Below are 19,904 nucleotides of genomic sequence, written 5' to 3' on the forward strand. Positions count from 1 at the left end.
GTGAGGACCCCCCGGCCCCAGGGGGTTGGAAAAATATGGGGGGGACAGATGTCCCAAAGCAGAGACTGTGCCTTTTTGGAGTGAGACAAGGCATCCTTGAAAGACAACCCTAAAAGCAGCTCTGGCCATGCACGGTGGTGAGAGCACTGGGCATGGAAGGAAGATGTCACAAGCGGCAAAAGGACTTTTTTTCCGGGCGGTGCCGAAGTGACAGGGAAGCACACGAGGTTTCAGTGTGTTTCCAGGGGAAGCCTATGGAACAAGAAGGACTCCTTTCCTCTTCATGAACTGCAGTTTGAGTATACTAAAGTGTGGTGCCAAGGCTGGGCAGTTGGTGATTTGGGAGAATGTATCGGATTGGGAAAGTCAGGTAGTGGGGAGGAGGAAAGTGGTTTTTGTAAGGTTTTCAATTTTTTTTTTCTTTTCCTTATGGTTTTTCCCTATTTCCCTGTAGTTTAGGTAATAAAGTGTTCTTTATGTTTAAGCTGGAGCCTGTTTTGCTTATTCCTGGTCACATCTCACAGCAGACACCAGGGTGAGGGCATTTTCATGGGGGGCACTGGCTCTGTGTCAGGCTCAAACCATGACATACCAACATATTCTATCCATGTTTTACAACAGCGTATTAATGGCAGCTAAAAATGTGTTCAAGCAGAGTTAACGCTGTTTTTTCTGGTAGCAGTAATGATGCTGGACTCTTCCATTTCATGCAGCACATCTGGGACTGTGTTACAATATTCCCCTTCTTTTTATCTCTGCAATACTTGATTAAATTTTATTTATTTGGTAGATGTGGAAATCCTTCTCTACTTAATGGTATTGCTACGAACATTTCTTGCTAGTTCAAAATAAAAGTACTTTGGCAGCAGGGAAGAAGGAATTCTCTTACTGCACGTAGTAACTGCATTCTGTATAAAATAACGTTCTGTTAAATTTACAGCATCTCTTTGAGTGCAGAGTAGGGACAGCAGAGGCACTGCACCACTGAGACAGAGATGGTTTCTTTATGCTGCTGGAAAGGGAGCTTACAGCCTGGAGTTGTGATTATTTGGATGGGAAGAGGACAGGGAAGCAAGGTCACCTTGGCTCAAGTTTACAGACAAAAGAAGTGCCTGATCTTGGCTGCTCTGAGCCTGGTTTGGTTATGAAAGCCTCAGTAGAATACTGCTTTTAACTCATGTCATTAAAAGAACATGGAGAGGAGCTGCCAGCAAGGCTCATGCAGCAGTGGACAGCAGTGGAATGAGCTGTTCTTACACGGGATGAGAGTCAACGACCATGGAGTGAATGGAGTTCTACAGGCATGGGCCAGGGGCAGCTCAAATAAAAATGTCTGAAGAGGAACAAGGGGAAACACAAGGTGAAGTTAAGCTAGAAACAAAGGGAAAATAATAAATTTTTTATTCGAAAGCCAGCATCCATCCCACTCCCATCTGTGTGGAGCCCCCCAAGCCCTCCCTGGAGTGAGTTAAAACCAGCTGTCATAGTCTTGGCACAGGGTGGTTAACTTCTTATATTTAGCAAATAGCAGTAGCTAGAGCATGTTATTCTGACCCTTATGTACCCATCATGGTTCATTAACCTGGAGCAGAATTGGGCTAAATGTGCCAGCTGATATACCTGAATAATTTTAAACAGGCATTTCTAGCTAAAAACATAACAGAAAACCTAAATGGGACAATCCTTAAAATATCAGTTGAATGAATATTACTGCTAAAGTGTAAGTGGTTGGGGCCAAATACGACAAACATCTGTAATTTCAGTCTTTGTATTCATGTAGTTGAGATAGTTCAGCTCGAGCATCTTCTCACAGTGAGGAAGACAAAAGCAGTGTGTTTGTCTTGCAGCAGTGTGATTTGGGTTGATCTGACCATACCACTGCCAATCATGTTCTTTTGCTCAAAGGACTTGTCAATACTCCTTTTTTTTCACACTTGGAACATGGAAACTGCATATTTCAAAATTAGGCTGAGATGGGTAATTCTGTCTGTGTCAGAGGTGAGGGCCTTGCCTTTGAACTCTTCTTCTATTTCCTAGTGGTGAAACCGTGGATAAAAGTGGACTGACAGTGTCCTTATCTGTAACCCTGTAGCCTTTGACTCTGTTGCAGTAGTTTCCCAAAGTCTGTGCAGCAGTGTGCTTTATACCACCTTTGAAGTTAAGTTGTGTTGAAGTGTGCTGTACCAGCTAGAAACAGGGACTGTGTATTCCAAGTTTTATATGAGCTCTTGAAGACAAGATATACAAATACCCTACTCCCCATGAATATCCATGAATGTTTTAAATTACTATTTGTAAGAAAATTCTTTATTCTAGTAGCTGGATTCCTAGAGTAGCTTTTAATGTAGCATCCTGATAGCATCTTCTCTGGAGAAGAGAAAGCTTTCAGGAAACTTTATAGCAAGTTCCAGTACCTAAAGGGGCCTACAAGAGAGCTGGAGAGGGACTTTCCCAAGGGCATGTAGTGGTCAGACACATGAACTGAAGGACAGGTTTAGGTTAGACGTTAGGAAGATATTCCCTACTTAGAAGGGTGGTGAGGCAGTGGCACAGGTTGCCCAGAGAAGCCTTGGGTGCCTCATCCCTGGAAGTGTTCAAGGTCAGGTTAGATGGGGCTCTGAACATCCTGGTCCAGGTGCCTGTGCCCATGGCAGAGGGGCTGGAAATACTTGACTTTGAAGGTCCTTTCCAACCCAAAGAATTCTATGATTCCATTATGCAGCTTGATCATCCAAGGGTTTTGCATCAGGCCTAGCACTGGGGCTACCCTGCTCCATGAGGGAAAATATGAGGAGGAGGCAACCAGGATGACATAACACATGTGCACAGTCCAGAGGCAGTGCTGTGGGTGCCAGAAACTGCATCTGAAAGGAGGCTTCTAACCAAAAAGTCACAGTGTTACAATTAAATTATATGAGTGTGGACCTTTCTCTGCCTCCATTCCCTTTTATAATATATAAATATTGTGTTTGTGCCCCAACATCTAAAACAAATGTAACAGGGTCCAAGCAAGTGGGGTTTTTTTCTTTCCTCTACTTAATCCCTTGTAAGCAGTGAAAAAGCATTTTAGATCCCACAGCTTTGAAATTCCACCCTGCCAAAGTAATTACATCCAAAAATTGGAATAAAAGAAAAAAAACCCCAACGACTTAACCCCTACTATTGTAGTCTGCAGTCATGAAACACTCCATATACTGACTTACCGGATGACTTTTACTACACATTGGTGCTTTTCAAACGGTCCCTGAAGCTACTCAGTGGAAATGGCTAGCTATCAGCAAATTCCATAACAATTCAAACTATGACATACACTATAAAATAGTAACAAATTAAAAGTACAGCTCATAGTTCTAAATTATAAAAGTACCAGCCCAATTTATGGGGTTATGCTTGTTGAGCTAAAATATAGCTTATGTTAAAGCTGCTTCTGTACTATAACTTCCAGTCCCCCAGGTCTAGGAAGCATGGATATAAATTAGATGAATTTTGGATGCTCCCCAGTATCCAATGCCTTAGTAGTGTTTGAAACAAAACTATTCTGATGCAACATATTCCTCTGCTGGCCTACAGGTAATTAAAATAGCATGTCATTTACCTATTTATGTAAGGGAATAAGTGAGTAGTTTTATTCTAACATTAATAAATGGAGCATTAGGGACACATTATTTTGTCATATATAATTGAAAACCTGTGGCTGTAGGTCTGAATTCTGCTTTTAACTGTGTCTCTAGGTCCTCATAAATCCATTAAGAGCTGGGTATGAGCTGTAAGTATGGAATTTGCCTGGACACTTTTGTTCCATTTTGATTTTCTGCAGTGGACAGGTACAAGCTTCTACCCCAACCTCAACTGAAGTGCAGACTCTTCCTGGGCCTTCTGACGTATTTTACTCAAATGAAAATCCTGACTCTTTGCTGTCTTTGCTGCCACCTTTTGCAAACACATTTTGTTTGTCTCAGAGGCTAAAAGAGCTCGTGTTTGGGGCTCTGTCTGTTACTGTTGGGTGAGTGACTGGGAAACTGCAACAAGACTGCAGTTCTGCATATTGTGTGGGGAGAATGAATGGTTCCTTTCCAATCACTAGAACTTCCCTTGCGAATGGGAAATGTGAAAACTACAGTTGTATTTATTGATTTCTCTCCTAGGATGCATCCTGCTGTCCAAGCCTGATTGCTGAACATCTTAGCTATTGCCCATCTCCTTTCTTAGTCACTTTACCATGACTCTTTGGATGTAGCTTTGGAATCAGTGTACAGGTCCTATATTATCTCTCAAGATCACTATTTTCCTTACCTTCTTACCCTTGTGTAATGGCTTATGTATTTTGTTTGTAGTGCAGGTTTCTTTATGTGCTTGTATGTGTGAATAGGAAACATGACCCAATATTAGACTCACAATCAAAATATTGTTAGCTGTGTTTGGCCAGAAAATAAGTATATCCACTTAAGCTGTTGGGAAGGGGGGGAAAAAAATCTATCTGGCAAAGCATTTAAAAGTGCCAAAGGGATTTGGTTTCTGGATGAGGAGCTAGTTTTTCTAAACAAAACATTTATAATTTCAAAAATATTTCAGGGCAATTGTTTCTGTATGAAGCACATCAGCCTTTTATTTTCAGTTAATGAGCTCCCCTTGGAAGTGTTCAAAAGGTGTGTGGATGTGGCAGTTGTGGACATGGTTTAGTGGGGAACATGGTGGGGCTGGGTTAACATTTGGACTCAATGATCTGGGAGGTCTTTTCCAACTTTTTTGATTCTATGATTATAAAGTACAGAGAATAAGATAGATTAGGATTTATTTCAACTGTGCTATAGCATCTTTGGCACAGGAAGAACACTTGACAATTTCTTTGCAAAGCCACTAGTACAATGGAAGACACTTTGCCATGCATATTCTAGGCTGGTACTGCATATGAACAATGAATAACAGAAATACATTGCAGCCGAATAAACTGTCTAGCTTTTCATTAGAACCAGCTTGCCAGTTTACAGAGAAAAGAGTAAGATTCTTTTGTTTTGCCTGATTTTAATAAGGTATTTTAAGCAGCTTTTCAGTTCATTTTGCTTGTGGTGTTCAGATGGACTCTCACACCTTTTCCATTAATGATCCATTATTTGGATTCATTCAGCCTATATAGCTGTTATAGTCACAGGTAACTGAGTAAATTTAAAAATTGAAAGAGGATTTCTGTATAGATTCAGATCTGAATTAGTCATTATGATTAAAAATGTTTTATTTTCTTGCTTGCTTTTACTTCTTAGAAGAAGAAAATTGGTTGTTGTGTTTCTGATATGTTGCTAGACTGTGCCTCCCCAAATTTCTAGTTAAAATTGGGCACAAATATTTAGCTATTGTCATTGCTTTTTCATTACCTGGTGGGAGTTGTCTCTCTGGGCATGTTTGGCACAGATACATAATTCTGCCTTTTTGCTAAAGTGTAAATACTCTCCTTACAAAACTGAGTTTTCGTTGCTGAATAGTATTTGTTATATATGCAGTGCAATTTAGGAGGTAAATGTGGAAATAGGGCATAAATAAAATCTAACCTCTGTTGTAGACATAGGTAACTGCAAGGAATAAACAAACCCACTGCAAATTTTATCCTGTTTTGTGAAACTGTGTCATGCTGTTTGTAGAGAAATATTGCTGGTTTTTTGAGAAAAAAGGGATCTCGATATATTTAAGAAATCAAATGTTGCTCGTTTTCAACTGAATTCACTATGCAAGCACATTCAGCATTTTTTTACAGTTTATGGACAGCTGAAGTAAATACGTGTTGCTGGAAATACTTGTTGCCATTCAATTTCACCAAACGTTTATATGTGCCTTCCTTTAGCATATGAGTAATCTCTATTAGTCAAAGGACAAATAATGACATGTGTACATACACTAGATGTGTTTAAGCACTACCTAGACTGTGGCCTGAAGTACCAGAAGTATGTCCCTGGTAGAAGAGCACTGCATTTCAGTTTTTCAGGCCTTTCTTAAATCATGTGAATCAAATGGGCTATGCACCTCAAGGACAAATAACACTTTTTTCTCGTGTACAGAACGAGGCTCGAAAGGACACCTTGACCTCACAGAGTTAATAGGAGTCCCTCTTCCTCCTTCTGTCTACTTTGTGACGGGCTACGGAGGGTTCCCAGCTTACAGCTTTGGTCCGGATTCCAACATCGGCCGGCTGACCAGCGCTATCATACCATCGCCTTTCTACAGCGACTTTGCTATTGTGGCTACCGTGAAACCAAACAGTGATCGTGGAGGAGTGCTCTTTGCAATAACAGATGCCTTCCAGAAGACAATCTACCTAGGACTGAGGATTTCCCCAGTTGATGACAGCACTCAGAGAATAATCATGTACTACACAGAGCCTGGATCCCATATCTCCCGAGAAGCTGCTTCCTTTAAAGTGCCATTGATGACTAACAGGTGGAACAAATTTACAGTGACTGTGGAGGGAAATTATATTGCTTTGTTCATGGACTGTGAAGAGTATCAGAGGCTTCAGTTTCAAAGGCCTGCTCGAACCTTGGTATTTGAATCTGGCTCTGGCATATTTGTTGGTAATGCAGGAGCCACAGGACTGGAAAAGTTCACAGTAAGTGCTGTCTCATAAATCCACATGCCTCAGTGTTTAATGCATGTACTCCCTACCGAAGAAGTCCTGCTTGATGTGGTTATATCCCAAGTAAGGGTCAAATCATACAGCTTGTATTTTCCATAGCTAGCTAGGGTTTGGACAGTGAAGTTATATAACTTCTGATTTAATATACAAATGTTCTGAGAGCCTCAGAATTTTATTAATAGTCCAGATATTAAGCCAAATCTTCAGTTTGAATAGAGGCTATAAAAATTTATGTGAAAGTAAATATGTCACATAATTTTTATAGCCTATCTAAGAAGGGCAGATATCAGAGAATTAATTTTGTTAATTTTTGGGAATACTTTCCTATTAAGCCAATGATTTAAATTGTTATTAGTTAGGTATTTATATTCAACATCAGAAGGAGAATGATGTTATCAAAGGGAAAGATAGTTGGAAGATAAGGGTGTATTTTTAAAATTTATTTGTTGTTTGAAGCATATCAGGTGCTTTAGGAAATAGAATGCGCCAAAACCTTTACTACAAGGCTCCCAAGCCTTCTTAGATTGAGTGCAAGCATCCTTTCTGCTGCATCCTGACTGCAATTCTCAGCCACTGAGAGCAGACACTATGTCTGAGATCAATTCCGTCAAATGGAAAGAAAATGTGACACTTGGTCTGTCCTATTTTTGTATTTCCTATACTTCAGAACTTGTACTGTGTTTTGTGAAATTAATATCTCCTCTAAATTTGTCAAGCAGCAGCACAAAAACAGAGTGAATCCTTTTCTTTAGGGAATAAAGGTGTTCTTTCCAAAATTCAGGCGTATTGGCAGGTTGTGAACTCCACCTGATAAGCAGCAAGTTTAATGTACTTTTATCATTTGTCTGACTAGTCTAAGCATCTAGAATCACAGAACTATATGGATTATCAGAAAATAAAGGGTGGAAAGCTATATGTAGGAAAACTGCATGTTGGTGCTACCTTTCTTAGGCAAATAGGAGGACTGCAGTATTGTGAATGCCTGACCACTAATTAGGATTCAGAAACATTCAAGAAAAGGAAACCACTTTGATATCTGTCTTGGTTTGCAAAAGACAGGTGTCTGCTAAGGAAGGCAGGAGCTTCCCCTGAAATGAAAAATGTAAAGCCCCTCCAATTGTTATAATTTTGAAATTAAGGGGCTCTCAGGCAAAGACATGGGAGCAGGAATAACAGCTCTTCATTAGGGAAGAAAATAAAAAATAAAATAAACAAGCTGGCAATACAAAACAACATAAACAGAGTCAGAATATGACATGACATCCTGTGGGTCAGGGTGTTGGTAGCAGCCCTATTGAAATGGTGGCTGCGGTCCTCCTGGAGTGACAAATGTGGTTCTGTTGGAGCAGGGATCCTGTAGAAGGGTGTAGTCTTCCTCTGACGATCCAGTGGTGATATAAATGGGCCTGGTCTTCCTCTGGGAACCCCGTGGAGAACAGAGTGGAACACCAGAGTCAGCTCTGGTGTTTCAAATCTCAGATTATATCCTGGTAGGAGTGCCTGGCTCCTCCCCCTGGGTGGAGCATCTCACAATAGGATGATGTCATTTTATCAGTCTTGCTGTGAGATTCAATGGCCCAATAACAGAAGGTATCTCCCCAGAGGCAGGATTGTTTTGTGGAAGAGATAAAGAAAAATTGCCCAATTAACAGAAGATAACTGCCCCACCTCTAACAGATGGCAATAGAATTCACACCCCCACCCACATCTTTCAACCCAGGACATTATCCCACCTGGAAAACACATGTGGTGATCCCTTGCTGAGATGATCACCAATAAATCTGTAAATATGATGACAGAAATGCATGGTGGATAACACTGTAATGCATTTCCATGGAAACAGGCTGTTCTGTATGCTATATTGAGTACATAAATTTCAGCCAATACTCTGAGTGCTTCATTAGCACTAATTGTGACTTGTAGTCTAGGTTCCCATGCCTTTATTTCTTCTTGCATCATATGTCACAACTGCTTTTGAGTAGAAAAACTGAATGCTTGAACCTCACTCAAACTCTGTTTCTATGCCAAGAACTGTTTACATTAATTGCCTGAAACAGAAACAAATCATAGCAGATTGTGCAAATGAATAGATGTCAGATGTTGGTTTCCTCTGGCTAATGGGAATTCATGTGTCTAAGGCTGTGCTTGTCAGACACAAAAGGACATAACTATCATCAGTTTTATTGAAACCAAAGGAAAATCTAGCCCTGATGCTTGTAAAGAAAAGTAGAAACCAGACAACAGCCAAGTATAGCTGAATCAGTGATGATGCCAGATGCTGCAAACCTGTTTTCACAGGGAAGGCAGCAGCAGCTATAAGACCCAGAGAGGGAGTAAATATCACATACCTACTACCTCTCTCATGCAGACTGGTCCATGATTTTCCTAGTTGGAGGAATCGGCTAGCAGTAACACTTGGGAAACATTAGAGCTTTCCATTTTACTTTATCATCCAGGGCCACAGATCAGAGCAAGAGGAGAAAAATGTGTTCTCCAAATGTGATTCACTTGTACTGTGAAAAAAAAAATATCACTTTCAAAAGACTGCTTAATTGGTTGTGCCTCCTTTCACATATGATTTTTCAGTGAACTGTTCAGTCAGTCTGACATCGTTCAATATCTGAGGTGCCCATTAAGTTTTGAGAGAAATGGGATATTGAGATTACAGAGCTATTGCTGCAGAAGTCCAGCAAACTCAGGAGGCACCAAGCACATGAGTTTCACAATCTTCAAAGGCAGATAAATTAGAGGATTTTTAAAGATAGAATCAAAAATTTTATTCTTTTCTAAAACATTCTAGGTTGTGTGTTATACAGAAACAAGTTCTCAACTTGAATATCTATCTTTGTGCCCTATTGTGCATCATGTGAAATCTTGTAGTAAGGAAACATCCCCCACATTTCTTAAAGCACTGTGAGTCTTTGCAGAAACAATAGTTCAATGTTTTAAATGAAATTGTTACTGCTCCTTCAGCATGTCAGAGAAGTACAGTTGGTGACTCTGAAAAAAGAAACATTTATTATCAGAAAATCCATCTCCTTTATTTCCATTCTGGAAAGGTTTTACTTGGTTTCTTCCTAACTCACTTCGTCACTTATTGGTATTCCTTTTCCATCCTTTGTCTCAATTTTTAGGGGTTTCACATCCCACTTCTGGAGCTCCAGAGCACTTCTTACCTAAAAAAGCAGAGTTTTTTACAGCATGTGTGACATAATCCAGGACTAGATTCTTCAGCTGGGGCACTAACAATGCAGTGTGGTGACCACAGTGTCATTGGGACATGACAGTCATATTCCGGCAGCTTCCGTTTGCTCGACATTTTGCAAAAGAAAAATTTGTGAACATATTTATATCTTAAATTTGGATTACTGTAATGAAATTTTATACTTTAGACCATTTTCCAAGTAAATCAGAGCAGAATTTGGAGAATTTTGTTGCTTTATATAATTCCCACCCTTCCACCCTCACTCCCCTTCACAAATGCTACTTAAAATATTACTTCCTTGAAATGTTTTTGGTGTTCCATGTAGGGTTCAATTCAACATCTGACAATCAAATCTGATCCAAGGACTACTGAAGATCATTGTGAAGATGATGACCCTTATGTAAGTATTCTTATAAGCACTACCTCAGCACCTCAGAGATTTCAAAGTAAATTTCCATTTGACATCTTTCATAACACTAAATATGGATTTTTTTTTTCTTGGAAACATTGTATCATACTTAAAACGATCTGAGGGGTGGATTTTGTTTCCTGTACAACCCCCAAACCTATTTTTTCAAAAAGTATCATTTTGTTTTGTCCAAAAGAACTTTCAGGAAATGAACTGTGGCTTTTATTTTTCTGAAGGGTCATTTTCATGGAAGGCTATAAGTACTGAAATAAGTTAACATCGTGATGACACTGAGGCTTCACCAGCCAAAAAAAGGAGCATTTTTTCTGCATTTAAATAGCCAATTCCTTGGAGATCATGCTTTTTTCCCTGACTTTTATGAACTTTTTCCCAATAATTTGCTTTTGCACAGGCTTCAGGGGACAGCAGTGGCAATGGCAGCATTCAAGAACATGACAGTTCTGAGGCACAAGAAGCTCTGGCACCTTCTCATCTTCCCATAAGGGTAAATTTATTTGACTTATCTACTTTAAAACTCTGGTTTAATATTACTCTTTTAAAGGGTGGGATCTGGATTTGATGAATGGCTTTCATAATTGGCAACTTCCAAGGCTCCTACAGAACAATGTGCACCCATCCATGAGAATGATGGCACAGTGCCAGATAAAAGATCTCGTATATTTGATAATAATCAGCAACCAGATCTTGGGAAGAGTGTAATACAAGATTGGGAAAATACATATGACACTTCCTGGGAACACTCTCACTCTGCACTAGTTTTTATCTCAGGAAATGCTTGTGCCAAGACTATATGTGGTTAGTAGAACTCAGCTGAGCTATTCATCTTTGAATTTCTTGCTCTGTTGTTTGGGACTTTTTTAACACATGAGAATCTTACCACCCTCTGATTCCTGCTGCATAATTCCTTAGCTAATTTAATGACAAGATTTGTGAAGGACCTGCATCTTTTTCTTGCCCTTCTGAACATGCTGACTGTCACTCTCATTTGGTAGTTAATTGACTGGATAACAGAGTAAACAGCCGTTTCTTACCATTTTTAGCGATTTCCAACACATTGTGTCTGCCCCACTTTTTGTACCTTAAATATTAAGGTACAAAGGCTTAAGGCCTTTGTTTCATTAAGGCTTAAATATTCTAGTCCATTCCTCACAATGAAGCTTTCCATGCTTCTTGTGTCAAACACTCTTTTTTTTTTTTAAATATAAGTTCTCATTGGTTCCTTTAGAGAAAATCAGTTGTTTTCTGAGAAATGTCTTCACAGAAACTATGCTCATGTTTGTCTGACATTGTACACGCTTCAGCTATTTCACTATTGAATCTTACAGAACCCATGGGCAAACACTTTTTGGTCGTGATGTCCTGTCATTCACTTACTGTGTTTCCAACCGTTTTCATACAAAGACTTCCACTTTAGTCATATTCACTGCTGAATTTCCTAAGAATATTTTTCTGCAGGAATTTTAGCTCTTCCAGGGTCATGAATGGAAGAAAACCTTATTTTCTATTATAGACTTCAAATTCTCTGATCACCCTTTTTCTAACTTTATTAAGTATTGACCCAGTCTCCTGCTCCTGATGTGTTTAAATAAAATTTTATTACTTTTTTGCCTTTTACATATAGCTCACCAAATTCATTTTGGCCTGCCTTGTGCTTTGCACAGAGTCACAGATTAGTTGAGTTTAAAAGGGACTTTTGAAAATTGCCCTGTCCAATTCCCTTTTCAAAGCAGAGCCAAATACAGCAGCTTGCTCAGTAAGCAGGTTGTTCAGTGCCAGTTGGTTTCTGAATTTCTTCAAGAATGGAGACTCCACATCCTCCCTGTTTCAATGGATGTCTTTTTCTGACACATAGCCTCAATTTCTTGTATTTCAATGTGTGTCCATTGTCTCTTTTCCCTTCACTGGCTACAGAAAAGGATCCGCTTCTGTCTTCTTTACTCCCTCTTATGAAGATCTTCTACATGTTGATAAGATAGTTCGGAGCCTTCTTGAGGCAGTCCTTCCTCTCTCATCATTCTCCAAGTGATCAAAAGACAGGCAGCTGGCCCCAGCTGGTACTGCTACATGGGTAATTCCTCACTGGATGCAGGATTTGCAGTTTACTTTTCCTGAATTTTTGCAGCCAGGTAGGGTTTTTCCAAATGGCAGCAAAATCACCCCAGTGCTTGATGACTCCTCTGCATTTTACGTCACACCACAAAATTTAATCCAGGAAATCTTACTGTGCCTTGACTTTTTCTCATTTGGATAAAACTATAGCTCATTCAGAAAATATGTCTAGCTTCTCTATCCAGAAAAATATAAATTCTTTTAGCTATTGTTTTTAGCTTCTGTTTAAGAATCTTCATAATTACCACACTATTCAAAATTACACACAGCAGTAGTAGAATTTTTGGCTTTTATTCCTCCTTATGAAAGATGTGATTCAATCCCAGCTGGCCACTAAGCACCATACAGCCATTTCCTCATTGCTCCACCAATGGGAGGAGAAAGAATTGGAAGAGAAGTCAGAAAACTCATGGGTTGAAATAAAGACACTTTAGCAGGCAAAGCAACACCAAGCCAAACTGGAATGAATCAAGCCAAAGGTCCTACCTCAAAATACAGTCTCTGACAAATGTATATTGCTTGTGATTTTCTCCCTCTCTGTGGGTTCTCGAGTGTATATCCCTTGCTTTGGAGGAATGGAGTCCAAAGGTACTGCACTATTTTTTGTCAGAATTATGGTTTGCTTCACAGATATGGTAGTTATGATTACTGTGCTTTAAGGAAGGTAATCTAGTGATTCTCCCTTTAAAACATGTGATAAGCCTTTACTCTAAACCATTCTTTGGGATTTTTTTTTTTAGCCTGAAGATTCGTTGGCTGAGCCAGTGGAAGCCCCCCCAACCATACTGGCTTATTTGGAAGAGAATGATTTCTCTGGAAATCACAGACCAGAAGAAACCTCAGAGGCAGCTAAATTTAAAGAACAAGGCACTGCTTCAAGTTTTGGGGCCTTTTTTTTTGGGGGGGGGGGGGGGGGGGGTGGGTAGGGTCATTTACATTCTCTGGTTTTGAGTCTGTCATTTCCCTGTGTATGGAAAGCCACTGTCATATTTTGAGCACTGCCAGGAAAGAAAAATCCTATGGTTTTGGACATCCTGTGTGCTAGAAAAGAACTGGCACATCAAACATTTGGTCTTTCAAAGTGCAGTCTGATAAATTGCAATTTATTAACAGCAGCAAAGGTAAGTGGTAGCAACTACAATCACTGTTCAAAACATCTCTAACTTCTCCCTCCATATAGGGGTTTATCCCAGACTCATTGTTAAACATGCAGAGAATGGATTTACCCTTCTATAGTGTGGAAGTTTCAGTTACAGAATTGTAGTTAATATTTTAAAATCTTAAAAAAACATTAGTTGGATAAAACTAAGAAACTGACCTGAGGAGCTGCTGGGACAATCTACTAAAAAAAAAAAAATGCAAGTGTTAGGCAAAGGGAATGAAAGGAGAAAATTCATCTTCATTCTGCTCAGGTTGGTGAGAAGCATGGCACCCCTTGAGTCCTACCTCTGCAAACCGTCCTGCTGGCTCTAAAACCACATGGCACCTTTAAAAGGGATCTAAGATGGATATTTATTTGATGACTTGGTACAGTAAAGCACAGTCTTTCAGTAAAACTGAATCCTGCCAAGGAATAAACAACTATTTACTACTTCTATTTCCTCCAAAGGATGTGAATGTGCCTAATGCACCAGTGGGGTGTTTTGGGTGCAAGAGTAGGCAGCAAAGCAATGACAGCAAGGCATAATGCAGTGAGGAATCCTGTTCTCCACAGCTAGGACAACTTCAGGACACTCCTAGAAAACAAAAAAAAAAATCTAAATATATTAATAAGGCCAAAGACAATGTTGCTATTTTAACTCCACACATAGTTCAGATAGTACCTGTTGTAATTAACTCTCTTTTTTTTGTGTTACATGGATGAAAAATAGGCAACCATTAGACTAGAGCTTGAGGAAAACATGATGATGCAATACAGTTCTGGACATTAAAATAGACATATTTTGTAATTTTACTCTCACCTTTTTCTTTTTTTTCTTTTCTTTTAAAATTTTCAGAGTTGTAAAATGACTAATATTAATCTTTGGAATGTATTTTTTTCATAATTTGAATAATTCCTTTTTTCATAAAACTAGTAGCATCTGTTTGAGCAGGTTTTGTTTTGCTCTCTCATTAATAAGTGATTGTTTTATTTAGATTTAGCTGTCATGGAAACTGGACAAGACAACAATGAGTCTAGCACTGTCACACAGAAAATGTTAAGAGAAGAAGATGGCTCTGGTGCTGGTGTTTTGCCAGGAGTAAGCAGAGAGGAGGTCTGTATAACAGGTGGATCACATGCCTAATCTTTTAGTCCCAAGAGCATAAAAATCTGGGCTTTGAAACATATAGCATTTGTAAGGCAGTGTGTAACCTGAATGCTGTGTGGTTCTACAAATTAGAATTACATAGATCACCCACTTGCAATCCTGTGAGCTACTGGAATACTTGCCCTATTTGTTGGTATGTTTCAAAATAATCATCTGGCTGTACATTTTTTATTGATTAACGTTCGTATTTCAGCAGCCAACACAGATTTTTCTAAGCAGAAAATAAATAATGACCTTTCCTTCCTCTGGCCTTGAGACTCACACACCAAAAGTTCATTCTTTTTATTATTTGAAACTACAGTCATGACAGCTTCTTTTTGCCAGTAAACACGCGGTGTCGTAAATTACAGAAATTTAGAATAAAATTTCCACATCGTGTTTGTTTAGTTCAAGTGTTTAAGGCTGCTCCTTGCAGGGTCTTCTTGTGTTCCTGTGTTTACTGCAGTAAAATATAGCAAGTGGTGAGACATTAAGCTAAGGATCATCCATTGGAGCTGACATAAAGAAGATTTGGTGTTTGTTGGAGAGCTTCCAAATATAATTCCTCTAACATTTTCATGCCTGCATTCTCATATTTTTAAAGCAGCAATTCTAGTATTAGTTTATATAAATAAATAAACCAAATATCAGATGAACTATTACCATCTTTTTTTTTTCATTTTGGGCCATTTTTCTTAAATAAAAAATCAGTCTTGATTTAGGAATTGTGCCACATTAAGCTTAAATCTGTTGTGACAAGTAGTTTTGCTACTTACTGATCTTTATAAGATTTCCTTAACTTTATTTCAATTTCTACATATTTTTCATTACACAGATACCCAAGAGGATTATATATTATAATAATGACAAATCATTTCGAAAATAATAACTTTAAAGAGTTGTTACTGCCACTTCTCTCTCAGCTTTTGCTTTGTTTCATGCTATTAATCACTGCTCAATGCTCCAATCTCTCCCTTTGCAAGGCCTCCTGTCCTTCAGGAGTGCCACCAGCACCTCCCAGTTTGGAATCATCAGCAAACTTGCTCATGATGCATTCAATTTCTGCATCCAGATCCCCAAGAAATATATTGAACAGAACCAGCCCTAGAATGGAGCCCCAAGGAACACCACTGGTGACCAGTCACCAGCCAGGTGTAGCGCTGTTCACCGCAATTCTTAAGCTCTGTCCTTCAGCCAGATCTTCACCCAGTGCACCATGAGCTCACTCATCCCACAGCTCGAAAATCTGCCCCAAAGGATGGTGTGATGGACAGCATCAAAAACTTTACAAAAACCTAGGGAAATTACATCCACCTCTGTCTCTTCATCCTTCATGTGGGTGACTTCACCACAGAAAGAAAGTAAAGTAGTTAAACAGGATTTTGCTTTGTGAACCCAGGCTGAGTGTTCTTGATAAGTGCAGTGTTCTTTAAATGCTTTTCAGTGGTACTCAGTATAATCTTCTCCTTGATCTAGCCTGAGTTTTGGCAGACAGATCTGTAGTTCTGCATCTTCCCTTACACCCTTTTTGTAGACTGGAATAACAGTGATTATGTTCCAGTCAACAGGAACCTGCCCAGACTCTCAAGATCTTCAGAAGATGATTGAGAGGGGTCCTGCCGTACCATCTGCTACCTCCTTCAGTACTCTAATACTGAATCATGAATCCTGTTGTCTCATTCAGGCTATGATCCCTACCCACAGTTTAACCAAACAGATTCTCTTTTTTTTTCCAGATGGAAAATAATTCTGTAATTAGTCCAGATTAAAAAAAATCCTGGTGTTTGGGACCTTTCCTTTTGGCAAAACTCAGAAAGGTCTTTTAAAAAATTATCTTACAATTCCTTCACTGAAAGCTATCATCCTGTTAACTTTAAAATGCTTTGAGATTTATTATATTTCATCCCTCCTAGTTTCATTAGCTGCTAATGGAACTCAAAATATTTCACTGGTGTTTTAAAATGTGAGTAAATTCTAGTGTTTCTTTCAAAACAACACTGACTTAACGTGTTTTGTTCTGTATACTTGTTTTTCATTTAAATATGTATTAATGTCCAAGCTTCATTCCTGGAAGGTTTTGTTTTGTTCCTGGAATATTTGAATTATTCCTTTTGTTGTTATTACTTTCTCTTCACCTAATACTAATGTTTAGGAATATTTTAGTCTTTCTGTTGTTCATTTTCACTCTTTGTTTCATCTTCTGCCACTTTTTAACCAACATGTAACCCTCCTTTGTTAGAGTCGTGGATCTTGGGGAAGTTGGCTAAAACACTCCAAAACATGTCTATCTTAACTCTTGCAACTTTTTCCCTGGCAGACTGAGTATGTGAAAACTGTATTTTTTCAAACCTACACTATTGACTTAGACTATGCAGATTTATATGGATATGAAATTAGATCATGGTCATTTGCATCTAGGTAACCAGCTCAGAGAGCAATTTATTTTTAGGTGCATGAATGATCTTCAACATGGATTGCCTTTGTTGAATGGAATATACAGTTTGTATGATGCCTGTCAGGTTGTCGCTGCATAGAACAAACCAAGGCTTGGAGGAGAAAGGGAAGGGGCAGAGGGGTGGCTAGAGAGAGAAATGGGGAAAGTAATACAACACATTTTTCATATTTCACATTTTAATTACTCAGGGCCAGAAAGGTCAGGAAGTAGAGGACGGGTCCACAGAGTCTCTAGGAGGGTCAGGAATAGAAGATGTGGAAAATAAAGATCAAGGACCTCCTGGATCTCCAGGGAAACTTGGGCAGCTTGGTCAGTCTGTGAGTATTTTCTCTCTGTTAAAAGAGAACACGTATTTTAGAAAGGGTAATAGTGATCCATCACACATGCATGGAAAGCTGGAACTGCACAGCCTTGCACACTGTCACCAGTTACACTTCCGTGAGATGGGTTTCAGCCCAGCAGCTCAGGAGGCTCCTGCCTGCACTGCACACTTGCCAGGGGCAGGGGCCTGGTGGCAGCCATCAGAAAGCAAAGGCCAACAGCTGCTGTGCTGACACAGAAAAGTTCTCAGAGTAGCAATTCCACCAACTCCTTGGGCAGTACTGCAGCACCCTCCCAGCTGTCATGTCTGAGTGCGGACAAAGGTGGAGAACTCACAGGCCTCCTTCAGTGGCTTCTCTATATCCAGGATGTTTCACACTTCATATCCTTGTGAACCATCAGGACAAGATGCATGAGATTAAAGAGAGGTGCAAAACATTGCACTGTGCTTGATACAGTTCTGGTTTGTCATTTTGTCACTTCATGGCACATTGCAATTTAATTATTTGCTTTTACCTTTTGTTACTTCTATATTACAGTGTTTTATTTATCTTTCTAACAAAGATTTTCTATTTTAGGGCATTCCTGGTAAAAATGGGTCACCCGTAAGTATTTTTTATACATATTTTGGTTAACTGAATGAATAAAAACACAGCATTTTTTATGAGGCTCTGCTACATTGAGGCTTAAGCAGCAAAGTGTTTTCTTCATCTCCCCTCTTTAGAAGACAGTTCTGGTGCCATAACTGACACCCTCAGGTTGTTAAGAGAGCAAAATTCAGGTTTCTAAGAGAAATTTATGATTTCCCACTTGCAAAGAAAGTAAGAGGCATGGCATTGCATAAGCAGCTGTACCAGGAATTCAGCTCTGGTGAGGCTGGCTTTTTTTTGCAGAGGAGAATTTCAAAAAGGGGACATAGCCAGACCCTTTCTAGAGGGCTGCTTCATTGACCCTCCATAGACACATGCTTCCATGTTGCCTGGTCCTAACTTCAGCTGCAATTAACTTTGTAGTTAATTGAGAGTACTTTTGAGTTAATTGAAATGTACCTCTCACCCCTTTAATCTTGCTCAGTAATTCAACTGCATCATCTATTCATCATTCCTGCTTTCCTTTCTCTGAGTTCCTCTACTTTACCCTTCTCTGTCACATTTGCTGTCATCTTCCTGGGGTGTTCCTTTCCAGCTTTTCCAGACAACTCCTAGCCCTGGGTCAGTCCACCACCAGTTGCTGATAGCCTGCACATGCATCCTCTGTGTGAGGTATTGCCCAGCAAAACACACAAAAACAAACCTGTAGCTGTCACATTCCGTGCATGTCGCATCTGCTGTTCTGTATATGTCCTCCACTGATGCTCTGCTGCCTGGCTTCTTTGTCTCCTTTCTCATTTGTTTGTCACTGCCACTTTGTGTATCCTTCCCTCTCCAGGATCTTATCACCCAGAGGCTGTCACCATTCCATGCCGGCTCCTCTTTTCTATTCTAACCAGTGCCAGTGCCAGGAGCTTCCTGACCCTTCCTGCCCCCTGCAATTGAACCTCAAATGCAACTGGTGTGGTTTAAGATATTAAAAAAAATAATTCAGTGGTCATTCATGGGGTGCATTATTGTGCTCCTTCCTGAATGCTGCCTTCAAACACTGGTATGCTTAAAGAAATATAGCCAGGTTTGCAAACATTTAGCCAAAACTCAGGTTTTGTGCCACTAGGGTGTTTTTGGACAAGAAGTTTATATTTTATGTATTAACAGAAGTCTGACTACTTTCATGCAGCATATCTTCAAAGAAAATTCTATTAAACCAGTATGTCTTAGAGAAAATTCTTCAAATGTAATTCAAATGCTTCAAAACCAATTGTCTTCTCCTTGCGAACACAATCCCAATTTCTATTATAGACATTTTGTGACAGTGTCCTACATTTTTGTAGTTGCACTTTTGTCCATGTGCATCTGGTTTCCAGTCTTACATATACCCATGCAACTTTACTTTTGGTTTGACGGGGCTTCACTCATCAATGAAATTAGTGTATTGTACAGTTATGTCAGCAATGTAATGCATAGCTAATGCATAGCTTTTCTATGAACCTGCTACCAGTTTCTCTACTAGGAAAAATCATCATAGGAAAAAAAATCCTTCAGTCTTAGAGATACATTTTTCTCCCTAATGACTTTATATAACCCATTTTTAAAATTAGGACAGTCCTAAAACCTGTCCAGTAGAGTCCATAACCACAGCTGTTCTGATTCCCAAAATGCCAAAATAGTGGGAAAATTATTTATTTCCCTTCTGAATATTGTCTTGAGTGTCCTAACTGAATTCATAACCAGCCCCATTTTATAAGAGCACTGACTTTAAAGCTGGTGGAGTTCCTTCTAGCCAATGAATGAGCCTCTATACATATTGCATGGAGGTGATATGAAGATGTAAAGAGTAATTTGGAATTAATTTGACTGGTGAAGTTTAGAATGGAAAATGGG

The 19,904-nt window shown here is 39.3% G+C and overlaps 1 protein-coding gene across 4 annotated transcripts in view; it reads left to right on the forward strand.

Moving 5' to 3' along the window:
* The window catches only part of COL15A1 (collagen type XV alpha 1 chain), a 122,016-nt gene that overhangs the window by 34,861 nt on the left and 67,251 nt on the right, over window positions 1-19,904 (forward strand). For all 4 annotated transcript variants that reach the window (XM_064705109.1, XM_064705110.1, XM_064705113.1 and 1 more), the window contains exons 3-9: window positions 6,048-6,595; window positions 10,153-10,227; window positions 10,649-10,741; window positions 13,107-13,233; window positions 14,503-14,621; window positions 17,298-17,426; window positions 18,009-18,035. In XM_064705109.1, the coding sequence (XP_064561179.1) occupies window positions 6,048-6,595; window positions 10,153-10,227; window positions 10,649-10,741; window positions 13,107-13,233; window positions 14,503-14,621; window positions 17,298-17,426; window positions 18,009-18,035 (1,118 nt within the window). The remainder of the gene's footprint in view (window positions 1-6,047; window positions 6,596-10,152; window positions 10,228-10,648; window positions 10,742-13,106; window positions 13,234-14,502; window positions 14,622-17,297; window positions 17,427-18,008; window positions 18,036-19,904) is intronic.

The sequence above is a fragment of the Zonotrichia leucophrys genome, chromosome 2 (assembly GCF_028769735.1).
Source record: "Zonotrichia leucophrys gambelii isolate GWCS_2022_RI chromosome 2, RI_Zleu_2.0, whole genome shotgun sequence".
Classification (NCBI taxonomy): Eukaryota; Metazoa; Chordata; class Aves; order Passeriformes; family Passerellidae; genus Zonotrichia; species Zonotrichia leucophrys.